At 33.5% G+C, this 14,463-nt stretch overlaps 1 protein-coding gene across 5 annotated transcripts in view; it reads left to right on the top strand.

Annotated features, from left to right (window-relative positions):
* The window catches only part of LOC126749280 (vinculin), a 54,049-nt gene that overhangs the window by 27,934 nt on the left and 11,652 nt on the right, over positions 1-14,463 (top strand). For 2 of the 5 annotated variants that reach the window (XM_050458977.1, XM_050458978.1), the window contains 9 exons: positions 119-316; positions 412-503; positions 4,493-4,580; positions 4,660-4,692; positions 4,900-5,010; positions 5,099-5,149; positions 13,397-13,518; positions 13,582-13,711; positions 14,257-14,460. In XM_050458977.1, the coding sequence (XP_050314934.1) occupies positions 119-316; positions 412-503; positions 4,493-4,580; positions 4,660-4,692; positions 4,900-5,010; positions 5,099-5,149; positions 13,397-13,518; positions 13,582-13,711; positions 14,257-14,460 (1,029 nt within the window). The remainder of the gene's footprint in view (positions 1-118; positions 317-411; positions 504-4,492; positions 4,581-4,659; positions 4,693-4,899; positions 5,011-5,098; positions 5,150-13,396; positions 13,519-13,581; positions 13,712-14,256; positions 14,461-14,463) is intronic. The other 3 variants (XM_050458979.1, XM_050458985.1, XM_050458986.1) reach the window with 3 other exon arrangements.

Raw genomic sequence — 14,463 nt, 5'->3', positions numbered from 1 at the left:
TGGCAATCCTACAACTTTGCTGTAGAAATGTTTGCTCTCTGCCTCGTATGGTTTAGACGCTATTTTTGCAGTACGCCTTGTTGACGCACCTATCTATTTTTTTTCGTTTTTTTCTTAGAGGAACAAATGAAAAAACACACTTTCTTATGCGAGGAAGCGATTAAGAACAGACAACCGCAGAAAATGGTGGATAACACGTCGGCGATCGCCCGTTTGGCCAATCGGGTTCTCCTTGTGGCCAAACAGGAGAGCGACAACTCCGAAGATCCCTCTTTTATTAACGAACTAAATCGGGCTTCTGATCATTTGCAAGGAAGTAAGTCTTCGATTAGGTCTTATTAAGTGAAGTTTTCACACATATATTTACAGGTGTTCCTATTAATTCAATTGTTTTTTTTTTTAAATTTGTAGCTATTCCACCCATGGTGCAGGATGCCAAGTCTGTAGCTGTCAATCCTGCTGACCACGGAGCTGTGTCTAGATGGAGGGAATCGAATAAAGCTGTGAGTAAAATTTTTGGTTTAATTGATTTTTCCAAAGAATCTGAAATAGGGTTTCAATGATTTTAATTGAGGAATATTAATTGCAGCAATTTTCGAATGTGCCTCTTTTTTGCTTTTTGAATATAAGAATAAAAAAAACTATTGAAAGTTATCATCAAATAAAATTAAAACTATAAGCACAAAAAAACAATAAATACTACAAAAACAGTTTAAAATACAATATAACATAGGTGTGCCTTAAAAGTACAAGTTGATTTTTCCGTACAATTTTTTATAAAATTGATTTGATTTATGTACAATTGTTGTATACCTGAGTGATGGAATTATTATTGAACATCTACTTTTTAAAAAAGGAATAAATTTAATTCAAAATAAATTCTACACAAATTTGACCATCAATTAACTACAACTTTATTCGTCGAAAATTAATAGATAAGTGAATAGTTTAGAACAATTGAACTTGCGTCATCAATATTTTGGGGATTGTGTAACATTAAAATTGTTCGAAGCTCGCTAGGAGAGTTAGACATTAAAACAGTAACAGTTGTTAATTCAGTTTGCTCCATTTAAGCGTCTTTTGTACCTTGAGTTAGGGAATCATCAGCAGCGATTTTTAAGGAAATGCGAGATTTTAAAATTTTTAATCTTTCTATAAAATCTAAAATGGGCTCTTTTCTAGATCGAGTTAATAAATTTAACTGTTGAGAAAGTACTTGACGGTTTATTCTATCGCCAAATTTTTGTCTTAAGGCGTCTTTTATTTTGGGCCAGGTCGTTAGATCCGGTCTACAAAGTAAAAAATCGCCTGCTTCTTCGGTTAATTTAGAACATATTGAAGCAAAAACAAATTCTTTGAGAGATTCATCTACAGTGCCTATATAATATCTATTATAAAATTTGTCTACACTTGAAATAAAAAATTCTAGATGATCACTATTGCCTGTAAATGTTTTAAGAGTATGAGCAATCTCTTTTGCTGCTGTAAGGGTAGTCATATTTAATGAATTTGGTTCTAACGTTAAATTTGTTAAATTTACGTTTCTTAAAGAAATATTTGAAAGGTTTTGTGTAAGATTATCAATTTCACTATTTGACATTAAAATTTAACTAATGTAAACGAATTATCGCACTTTTAGTAAATTTAAAGTATACTTAATAATAAATTGCAAAAATTAAAAAAATAAATTCAAAATATACACACAACAATTATCATAAAATTAAATGGGAGTGGAAAGGAAAACTCACTTACGATTTTACTTCTCGCAACTGTGGTCTTCTTGCCTTGGGTTGGTTTCAATGCCTCAACAAACAGTTAAAACTGACGATTTCTTGGCTTCAGCAACGTTTTCTTAGACTGCTTGCACAACCAGGAATCTTTGAGATACCTACATGAACGACTGCGCCAGTGATGGAATTATTATTGAACATCTACTTTTTAAAAAAGTGTGAACCTCAGATTTGTTTTAAAATATTCAATTTACATAAAATTTTGATTTTTTGGTCCAATTTTCTATGAAAATATTAAAAAAAAAATTTATGTACATTTTTAGAATATTTTCAGTACAATTTTTCAAGTACCAAATTTGAATGCCTCTAAACCGCAGAATCATTTGGAAAATTGAATCTGATTGAAGATTGAATTTTTCATGAAATTATAAGAAATTTTAAGAAGCCAAAAGTCTCGGAATTTTGGTTTTTGGATCAAATTATCTAAAAGAATAGAGGAAATTTTTTTAGTGACATTAAATATATGTACATTTTGAAAAAATTTTAGTACAATTTTTCAATTAAAAATGTAAAAATATTGTCTGTCTTTGAACTTCAAAATTATTCCAAATTATTTAATATTTTGAAATTTCGTACATTTTTTTATGAAATTTTACCAAAAAAATCATAGGAAATTTTTAGGATCTAAAATAATAGGAATTATATTTTTAAGAAATGTTCAATATAATATTTTAATAAAAACGTACAATTAATTATCCTCTTTTCGACTATCAATTTAAAAATTGTAATTTTTTAAATACAGTATAATTTTTCATTAAAAATCTACGAATAGTGCGTGTGTCCTCAATAATTTAAGAAATTGATTTTTTTTAAATTCTTGAAACTTATTAACCTTCGTCTTCCCACGTTAGAAAAGTTACGTAAAGTCCCAAGTGGGGTACATTTGTACCACATCATAAAAATGATACTACTGATACATTTACATGTTTTTAATTATACAAATACATAAAATAAACTTGTAACTAACCAAATTATAAAAAAACATAGTTAATTTTCTTTGCACTTAACACACTTCACGTCTTTTACATGGTGTTCCGCGCATGCAATCTCTATTTCGATCACAGAGATAACAACGTCCACTTTTAAGTCTTTCATTTTTGTTTTCAACTGGAGGAGACGCCAAGTCTGGAACAACATCACGCATATACTGCCTTAGCGTCTTGCTCAAGCGTCCTGAGTTATTATATCTTCGTACAATACAGGGTGTTTTAAAATTCACTACATATATTTTAAGGGGGTATTCCTGAGGTCAAAATAAGACTTTTTTTTCCTATAAACATAGGTCCTAAAATGCACCCCCTTCAAGCTACAGCCATCGCAAGAAGTGTAAAAAAAATCGATTTTTTAAAATTGTGTCTACAGTTTTGCATCAAATTTAACGAAATTTGGAATACCCCCGTTATTTTAGGCGGTCTATTTACTCTTTATCTTAGAAAAGGCGTAAAACTAATTTAAAGGGGTAAACTGAGGGGGTGCACACTTTTGACGGCCAAAATTTTATGTGTACAAATATTTTTTTTTAAATTAAGCTACCCCAAAAAATAGACCATACAAAAATTTAAATTTTTGGTCTCTTGCATTTTTTTCATACGACTATTAGTTTTTAAGGAATTAGAAAAAAAAAATAAACTTTTATTAGTTTCGCCGATTGGTTGTCTCTGCTTATGCTAATAAAAAGTAATCAAGTAATCGGGCACGACGGACGAATTCAAATAGTTTTACCTACAACAAGGTATCGAGTATCGAAGTATCAAGTAAGTGCGTGGCGACAACGCCGGGTAAATATAAATAGGTATTATTGATTAATTATTGTTAAGCCGATCGGTGGCGGTTTATTTCATTTTATTAACAATATTGCCATATTTTATTTATAAAATATATTTAGTACGCATAAGCAGCCACTGGTGACATGGAAATTTGGGATTTAAAAAAGTATTCGAGTAACGAGTAGTTGGGGTCGAAGGATTCGATTACTTCGAATCTTCGCATGTATCAGATATTAAAGTATCGAGTAGATACTATCCGCACATCTTTAGTATAAATGTACCCCACGCTATTCAAACAACTTTATTTTTGAAAAACCGAGAAAAAAATGTGGTTTAAAAGGCAGTAAATATTAACAAAGCTTTTATTAACAGAAAATAAAATTCTTCACAAAAAATAAGCTTTTTTTGGGCAAATATGAAAGAAAAGAGATGTATGGGGTACATTTGTATCTCACCCGGTAAGACGAAGGTTAAATGATACAAAAGAAATTTTTCTAAAAAGACAAAATTCATGTATATTTTTAGCAAATTTCCAGTACAATAAAAATGTAATTGTAATTTGCTCAAACTTTGTAATTTTGTACAACTTTTGTTGAAATTATTGAAACAAATAATATAAAAAATTTTCTTAGTGACATTTGGTTTATATACGAATTTAGAAAATATTCAGTACATTTTTTTAATAAAAAATATTCAAATAATGCATACTTCCACATATTGAAACTTCTTCAAAGACTGAATCAACTTTCTTTGAACTAGTTCTTTCTGAAATTTCATAAATGCTTTTGAAACTTTGAATTTTTGTACAATTTTCTTATATAAAATTATACAAAAATCATAAGTGACACTTCTAATTTATGTACATTTTTAGTACGTTTCTAGCATAATTTTTTAATAAACATGTTCAATTTTCTTACAAAATCTGTATGGTTTTAGCTCTTAAACGCGGTTGGTCAAGTAAGAAACGCCGTAACCGTAAATCCCGAATTACCACCCTTACCGGACATGAACAACCTTCACATTGGTAAGCAAAAAAAAATTTTTTTAAATCTTCTTACTAATTTGGTCACAATTAACAAGGTTTTTTTTTCATATTTTTTCAGAACCTCAGCAAAATCAATTCTTTGTAGAAAAAGGTATATGGGTTTGCTTTACTTTACTACAATTTTTCAACTTAGACTAATTGACACTAATGCTATCAAAGGCTTCACTTACTCACCCTTTCTCTTTCTTTCTTTCTTTAGAAAGACCAACAATTCAGGCACCAAAATATAATTTAATTTTTTTTTTGGCTGATTATTGGTCTTTCTGAATAAATGTACAAATTAACGCACACGTTGTAGTTGGGGCACCGCTAAGAGCCACGCCCACCCCAGACTGTAGCTTTTATGGGGGTCAATTCAGCCCCACGCACCATGACAGACCCGTTAGTCCTTTGCCCAAGTGGGCTAGAGGTACTATTTTTTTTAATAACTCTATTTAAAACGACATTAAATTTGACCCACCCTATATATTGTACCAAGGGAATATTGTGAATTTTAGGGGACAACTCGGATCTCCTAATGCAAGAACTCGTGCCTTCTAACTTACAAGGTAAATGACGTTATTAATAAGTTCGTTAAAGGCATTATTTGTTTTATATCGATTTTTCCCCCGAAAATAATAATATTAAAAAATCATATTTTTGAATCGTGACGTATCATGGGTTGATAGATTTAAAGTCTGATAATTGGCCATGGTTGCTTTTGAATGTTTTATGTTTTACCCTCCCTATTTTATCCTGTACACCGGGTGTTTCTCACCAACAACTTTTTAAAAAAATTAATAACTATTAACCGTAATATTTTCGAGTTAGAAGTATACATACTTTTTTAAAAACTCTCTTTTAGACAAATTGAGTTAGAGTATCAAGCATGTAGTGATTTTCAAAGAAACATGTTTTATGCTGAAGTGATGGTTCTACATGAGTAAAACGTTATGTATAATTTAATAAATCTCGCATTATTTAAACGTAGAGTATACCTGGATTACAACTTGTCTTATTCAATTTTGAAGGGTCATCATGAGCTGTTACTAAGGGTCCCATTTGGTAATTTTTCACGGGTTTCCACAGGTAAAACTAAATGGGACATTATATAACTTCAGACCATCGTTGGTTTTATTTAAATTATTTTTGTAGCAAGCAAATATTTTAACAAAAATATACTACCCTACTACGCATGGGTGAACTAAAAAGGCAAAAAAACCATAACGATCAAGATCAAGCAATTTTAAAAGGTTTTTAGCGAAACCCTAATCCAGAGAACAGAATTTAACAGATTCATGCGTTTTTGTGCAAAAAGATCGTCAACGAGTAAACCAAATATTTTTAAATTTATTTGAAAGAAAAAAATCATTATAGTTCCAACCTAACACAGCTAATCGATTATTTATTATTTTAATTTTGAATTATTTATTTATTATTAAAATTATGCACAAAATATCAATTAAATTATTTGCGTTAATAAAGTATGTAGAGAATAACTGAAAAACTCGTATTCGTTTGGATTTTTTAAAATGAAACATTGTCAATCTCACCGTATTTCGAAACAGTATCAATATTTCCTTGACTTTCTTCAATAAGAGCATTTTAGCATTCATATCGGCATTGTATTTGAGAGCTTTTTAAAGCGATTAAAGTTTCTTTAATAATATTAAGTCCTTAGTACTCTTAGAAAAGAATAATAATATAATATTGTTTAACTTTAGCTAGTTTCAAAAGTATAATATTATTAAGCTATATTCCATGTGAAAAAACGAATTTTAGTAGGAAGAACATGAATACTGATTTGAAGAAAAAAGAGTAATTTTCTAATATATTTAAATAATTATTTAAATAGTTTCATCATAAAATAATTGAAAGTTATAGGGGCGAGAGACACCCAGCATGCTTAAAAACGCTTTCGCTTTACGACACAATCTGTATTTCAAGTGTAATACTGAAACATTGCCAGTGTCACAGCAACCGTATTTTTTAAATAAAAAAAAAAGAAAACACTTCCGGTTCTTGTTTACCGTTAAACATTGACGTTTACTTGATAAGTGGCAAGCGACACCTCCATATAGATGACCACATTTCTGTGGCAACAGTTGCCAAGGTGTGCCTTGTCCAACTAGATTAAGTCGACTAAAACTGTCGAATAAAACTACTGATTGATGCCGATGTTAATTCACCAATTTTGTCGTTTCCTCGATAGCTGGTTCCTTTTTTGTTGAAATAAAGACTGTTTTGTTCTGGTAAAAAACTTTAGTGAGTGAATAAAATACCCTGAAGCCAGCATTAGCTCCAAAACAAATGAAAATACAACCTTAAAATTTACACGTGTTAGATTACGTCGTAAGAAAAAAAACACCCAAACAAAACAAATTTACGAGCTAAGCGACTACCCTCAATTAAAACATTAAACCGACTCATACGACTCGACTCGAAGCGCCGCAGAATCCCATCGGGAAGAAAGCATGGCAGTTCGATCACGTCGCTACGTTGCCGTTGTTAATTAAAAATCGCGGTATCGCTAATTTTGGACTTCTCATAAACTTAACCAATTCCCCTTTAGTTGAAACTAAACATCCCGCCCCCCTTGAAAGCCTGTCTTTCAGTTAACCTAAAGAATATATACCTAAAATACTTAGATCCTAGTAACATAATCTTTACTTAACAAAAATTTCTTAATCTACACCTTAACATCCCTTTCAAATGGTAAAATACAAAGCCTCGAGGCGGCTCTTTTACAAAATCCGTTCGATGTTTTTATAGTCACTACTCGACACCTATTGTCCGACCCTAGATGAAGTTCCATCACTCGCGCTAATTGCTACCTCATTGGTGGAAGGTTCTCTTCCTTCACTAACACCATATCACCAACCGAAATCGAGTCCCCATTAGTAGTCCATTTGGTTCGTTGTCCAAGCTGACCAAGGTACTCCTGTGACCACCTTTTCCAAAACCCTTGCACGAGCTGCGTTAATAACTGATATCGACGCAACCTATTGGAACTTAAATCTTCCAGATCTTCCTGAGGTAAAGCGCTTAGGGACGTGCCAATTAAAAAATGCCCAGGCGTGAGAACATCTAGATCGTCTGGCATTTCTGACAATGGCGTAAGAGGCCGTGAATTAAGGCAAGATTCTACTTGGGTTACAATTGTGTAGAGCTCTTCGAAGGTCAGCCTCTGTACCCCAATCACCCTTTTCAAATGAAATTTTGCCGCCTTCACTGCAGATTCCCACAGCCCGCCAAAGTGGGGTGAGCGTGGCGGAATAAAATGCCACCTTATGGAAGATTTCGAAAAGAAATTTGAGAAAACACTCTGGTTTTCTTTATTCTGTAAAAATTTGAAAAGATCCTGTAACTCATTATTGGCCCCTGTAAAATTAGTCGCGTTATCTGAAAACATATTCTTGCATAACCCCCTTCGAGCGATGAACCTTTTAAAACAATTTAAAAAAGCGTGTGTGATTAAATCTGTCACCAACTCTAGATGGGCAGCTTTCGTGGCAAAACAAACAAACACACAAAGGTATGTCTTTGTTTCAACACAGCCCCTGATTTTGTTAACCTTAGTAGTGAATGACCCAGCGTAATCTACCCCGCAATTTGTGAAAGGTCGAGAAGGCGTTACCCTGGCCCTTGGCAGATTACCCATAAGTTGTTGAAACCCTCTTGGCTTTACCTTATAACAAGTTATACAACCCCTTAGTACGTCGCGTACTGTACGACGCACAGTGCTTCGACCAATGGACAAAAATCTAAAAAGTGACTTGTTTTTCAGTATTTAAATACCTTATCTTAAAGACCACAAACTAATAGCCACTATTCCACAAAAATGTTATTGCAAATAGCATTTTTTGTTTATAAATATTTGCGCCAAAAATAATAAAATCTCGTGTGTTGACCAGTACCTTTTTGTTATTAAAACTTGAGTATACTTTGTTGGTGTTTCAAGACAAGCGGTTAAAAGTTGAAATCTTTTTTAAACATGGACAGTGTACAACAAGGTATGTACTTTAATATCATTTATTAAAAAATGTTAAAGTCGTTTATCATTTAACCATAATAAATGTAAAAGTAGTTTGCAATTATTTTATATTTCTCTTTAAATTTGAAACTTTGAAAAGGCATATAAAAAAAGCCTCTTAAAACCATTTGTAGTTTTTACATTTTATTGTTAATACATTTATATATTATCATTTCGTATATAGTTTATCTGCGTCAGTCTGCGACGAAGCTTTAAATATTTTTTTTTCAGAGGATGTCAAATCAATAAAGAAAGCGGATCTTTTTGAGACATGGCCATCGGAATTAAAATCCAAAACTATTTATTTATGAAAAAATCCATTCCCCTTTAAATTTGAGCAATCCCTTGCCTCAAGTTGAAACTCACTTCACCAATCAAAGCAGAAATAAAATTAATGACCTTAATAATTTTATTTTAAAATTTCAAAACGGAACTACTTGTATAGTATCATTTAAAATATTGTTCACTATGATGGATGGTAGTGTAGCAAATATTCTCTCTGACACAAACGCAATATCCAGATGCATCATCTGTGGAAGTCCGAAAGAAATGAGTTTGCCAAATACCAACCGTCCTTCAAAAGTAGAAAACTACAGCTTTGGTTTGTCCACATTACACTGCTGGATAAGATTTTTTGAGTGCTTACTTCACATTAGTTATCGATTGCAAATAAGATCTTGGCAAGTTAAAGGAGCAGAAAATAAGAAAATAGTGGAAAACAACAAAAAGAAAATACAGTCAGATTTTAAATAAAAAATGGGCCTGATTGTGGACAAACCAAAGCAAGGGTACGGGTCAAGCAACGATGACAATACAGCTCGCTTTTTTTACAATCCAGACTTTAGCTCTGAAATAACAGGAATAGACAAGCGTCTTATAATAAATTTTTCGACTATTCTTGGAACTCTTTCTAGTGGCTATCACATTCAGGTACTAGAGTTTAAGAAACTTTTAGATGAGACTAAACAATTATATTTAGATTTATATAATTGGTATTACATGCCAAATAGGCATAAGGTTCTGGTACACGGATCTGAAATACTTGATTCATTTCCTTTACTTATAGGACAACTTTGCGAGGATGCTTTAGAAGCGAGGCATAAAGAGGCAAGAAAATATCGATTATTTCACACCCGCAAGTATTCTAGAACAAAATGTAATATGGATTTATTAAAAATACTATTTTTAACATCAGAGCCCATTATCTCATCGCAAAGGACAGTCACTTCAAAGAAAAATGAGAATCGAAACCGGGAAGTCGAAAAATATATTATACGAGAGGAAAGGTGATGATTTAGACATAAATTTAGAAGATTCTGTCAGCAGTGATTTTAGCGATAATGCTGATTCAGAATAATTTTCCTTAAACCTATACATAATATGTGTACATATTTTTAATATCTTTTTTCAGTTAAGATTTTTTTGTTATAGTTTTCAGTTTTAGTTAAAATACAAACAAAATTTTAGTTTTGATTAGATTAATTTTCACATAAAACTTAAAAGCATTTTCATGGTTAGTATTAGTACTGTTTATTTTTTTCTAAATTTAGGAGTTATTTTTTCCCACTTTTTACATTTATTGTTTGTATCTGTAATATTTTTTGCCGTATTTCCTTTAAAGAAAAATTTGTAGTTGTGTGTATATACCTTTTTATTAATGTTTTAAATACATTATATGTATAGTGATAGTTTTTTTTGGACTAAATTTCTCTCGTAAGAAATACCAGCATATTAAAGGTTACGAAAAAGAAATCAACTTTTACACTTATGGAAGTTATAGATATCGTGTACTTTAAATTTGTTATGTAATTGTATTGTTGTTATTAAAAGTTAAGTAAATAATTTAATTTTCATAGGGTAAATTCGGCAAGTTACTGTTATTTTTTTATAAAAAAAACTAAAAAGCAACCTTTTTATTTGTCCAGCTCTTAATGTATTGGTCGCATATTTCCCTGTAACATTAGATATTAAATTCTCTAAATTCTTTCAATGAAAGGGTCTTTTATTTGTGCAAAGTTGCATAAGTTTCGGAGCATTACGCTTAGCCCAATAGAAGTAACTGATTTTTGTCCCAAGGTCCTATATACTCGAAGCACTGTGAGACGCCCAGATATTGGCCAATATTTAAGTCGTATGTACCCCATTAATGCTTGCGGCCCTGCATGTAGTTGTTTGTAATGCTCATGTAAAATGATTAACTTAGAAACCCTATTTTTATTCCAAATAATTACTGGAAACCGTTGATTAAATTCTAAATTGGTATTTGCCAACCTGCCTCCCACCCTTAGCAGGCCCTTATCGTCTATAAATGGATTCAGTGACACTAGCCTACTTGATTTTGAAACAAAGCTACCCTGCCTAATATCATTTATCTCGGCCTTGAAATCCTGCAATTGAATACACCTAATTATGTAGACCCATGCTTCTAATAACTCCAAAACCGTTGGAGGCCCAGTATCCCGTAAACCTTTAGATCTTCTACAATTACGCACAAATTGTAAAACAAATGCTACAGCTCTCTGTAACCGAAAGAAATTAGAAAATCTGTCAAAACAAAATTTTGGACTACAACTGTCTTCTTCGACCACAAAAGTGTGTCGAACAGCTCTCTGCTCCGGAATCTCTGAAATATTGAACCTTTCTGAAGTAGGCCATGTAACCTCTTCAGCTGATAACCAATGAGGCCCTTGCCACCAAAGTCGATTTTCCAATAAATTGTCACAATCTACGCCCCTGAATATTAGGTCAGCTGGATTGCTTTCTGACGCAACATGAAACCAGCCAAACCCCTTTGTAATACCTTGAATTTCCGCCGTCCTGTTAGCAACAAACGTCCATTTTGAAGGTTCCCCCACCAACCAACAAAGTACAATTGAAGAGTCGCTCCATATTAATAAATTCAGTTTTACAGTCCACTGAAATCAAACCTTCAGAAGTCAGGTTCTTCTTCAGTGGACTTCAGTTCAGGTTCAGGTTCTTCAGTGGACTGTAAAACTGAATTTATTAATTTTGCCAATAGAAGAGCTCCGCAAAGCTCTAGCCTCGGAAGCGACACAATCTTTAGAGGAGCGACCCTTGATTTGGAACACAGAAGGCGTACACAGCATCTGCCATTTTTATCAACCGATCTTACAAATACACAGGCCCCATACGCCCGTTGAGACGCGTCGCAAAAACCGTGAATCTGTATGGACTCTGCCTTCTCACAAGAGACATGTCGTTTAATTTGAAATGCCTTTAATATCCCCAATTCTTTGCTCAATCCCAGCCAACCTTGTAAAATTAGTTGCGGCGCCTCCTCATCCCATCCTAATTTTTCTCTCCATAAGGCTTGTAGTATTAATTTCGACCTAATAATCAAAGGTGACATCAAACCTAAAGGATCGAACAATTGGGAAATTAAAGATAAAATCATGCGTTTTGTTACCACCTCACCCTTAAATTTTACATCATTTCCTGGACTGTCATAGTGTAAAGTATCAGACTGATTATTCCAATAAATTCCTAATGTCTTTGACGCGCCATCATTTTGAGCAATATAATGATCGACATTTTGATTTTCTTGACCATTTGAAATAACCTCAGATTTGTTTGAACTCCATTTCCTTAAAATAAACCCACCCTCAGAAAGTAAACGGCCAATTTCAGCCTTTAAACATGCTGCTTCTTCGATATCGACAAAATTTGTTTTTATTGGCACTTACCTCTTATCTATAGCACCTACCTCAAACCTCAAATACTTGCACTTTTCACAGTGAATTAGTTTTGGTTTGCACCTGGTTTTGTGCTGCCTTCCTGTTTCCTTTATGTTTCAAAAACAACCTTAAAAACTGAGTCGGTCTTGCCCCCAAGAACAGAACCCTTCTTAATCCTTCCTAGGCTGGAATACCTATTCTAACCAATCCGCTCGATTGAACCAAAAATGATTGATGCCGATGTTAATTCACCAATTTTGTCGTTTCCTCGATAGCTGGTTCCTTTTTTGTTGAAATAAAGACTGTTTTGTTCTGGTAAAAAACTTTAGTGAGTGAATAAAATACCCTGAAGCCAGCATTAGCTCCAAAACAAATGAAAATACAACCTTAAAATTTACACGTGTTAGATTACGTCGTAAGAAAAAAAACACCCAAACAAAACAAATTTACGAGCTAAGCGACCACCCTCAATTAAAACATTAAACCGACTCATACGACTCGACTCGAAGCGCCGCAGAATCCCATCGGGAAGAAAGCATGGCAGTTCAATCACGCCGCTACGTTGCCGTTGTTAATTAAAAATCGCGGTATCGCTAAATTTGGACTTCTCATAAACTTAACCAATTCCCCTTTAGTTGAAACCAAACAACTACATTAAAAAAAAACTAATTAATGCCTTATATCTTTTTCTAACACGTCATTTTAAGGTTATCATTTCTTTTCTTTAACACACTGTTGTTTTACATCGAAAAATAAATACAACCCCATTCTATTTTATTGCTAATTTTTAACTAATGGTTGCTATGACACTCCCTATATCGCACTTATTCTACCATCACTAACTTTCTGTCTCACTCTTTGTTTCATGCTCTCTTCTTTCTATCCATAGGATTTTATAGTTTTATACCTGAATATATTCTTGAAGATGGTATGTTCAATGCTTGCCGATCTCTCAAGTGACTACGTTTCTATCGATAGCTTGAAGCAGCGTGTTTGAAGTAGAATTGAGCCTCAACCTGCTTCAACCCATCGACAGAAAACGTGGTCTAAAGTAACCCAAAATTAATGATTGACATTTTCTAATGAAGAACAAGCGCCTCCGAGGCCTCCTCTACCGTACGACGGGACCCCCATGAGACCTCCGCCTCCAGAAACCGATGACGAGGACGAAGTGTTTAAGACCGCCCCCAATGCTAGTCAACCGATCATGGTAAAGAAACCTTCTGACGTCATCCGATGTTGCCAAGTTTAGTACTATTTTTTGTGTTTCTAGGTTGCCGCCCACAATTTACATCGTGAGGTGCGCCAATGGTCCGCCAAAGATAACGAATTGATCGCGGCCGCCCAACGGATGGCCAAACTGATGGCTCGACTGTCGGAACTCGTACATAACGACGATAAAGGTTTAAAAAAAATATTTAAATGTTATTTTTACTTAGTAATATTTAATTAGATAAATGTTTTGCCATAAATTACATTTTTTTAACCTGTTGCACCAGAATGTGTCGTACAACTCTCAATATCACATAACTGTCTTAAATGAGACCGCGACTCTGGCTAATATTCCCGGCCCGTCCACAATTCAATCCCAGCAGCATCGAGAGAATCTCGTATCTTCGTCTGTTTCACGTTATCCGCGCCGAACTTGCCTATCTTTATCTGACAAATATTGATTGTTGATTGGGAATCGATCACTAAATATCGTAATATATTTTGCAGTTTATTTTAATGCGTATGTTGATTGTACATTCTCAATTTTGGAGCTTGACCAAGTAACTTCACCTAACGTATACCCTATCTATTTTTAAGGTTTTTATCAGGTATTATGATTTTTGTGCAATGTGTAGTGTAGGCTAGGTTTTTCTTCCCTTGTAAAATGTTTTATATTGTTGTAAATTGGACAATTGCTCGTTGGAAGAGAAATAAATAAATAAATAAGTATTTTTAGGTTCAAAGAGGGAGCTGATAGCGACGGCGAAAGCGATCGCGGACGCAAGCGCCGACGTGACCCGCATAGCGAAACAATTGGCGCGCGAGTGCACCGACAAACGCATCCGTACCAATTTGTTGCAGGTGTGCGAGCGCATCCCCACCATCGCCACCCAACTGAAGATCTTGAGTACCGTCAAGGCCACCATGTTGGGATCACAAGGTA

The sequence above is a fragment of the Anthonomus grandis genome, chromosome 2, assembly GCF_022605725.1.
Source record: "Anthonomus grandis grandis chromosome 2, icAntGran1.3, whole genome shotgun sequence".
Lineage (NCBI taxonomy): Eukaryota > Metazoa > Arthropoda > Insecta > Coleoptera > Curculionidae > Anthonomus > Anthonomus grandis.
This window is presented reverse-complemented; position numbering and strand designations above follow the sequence as displayed.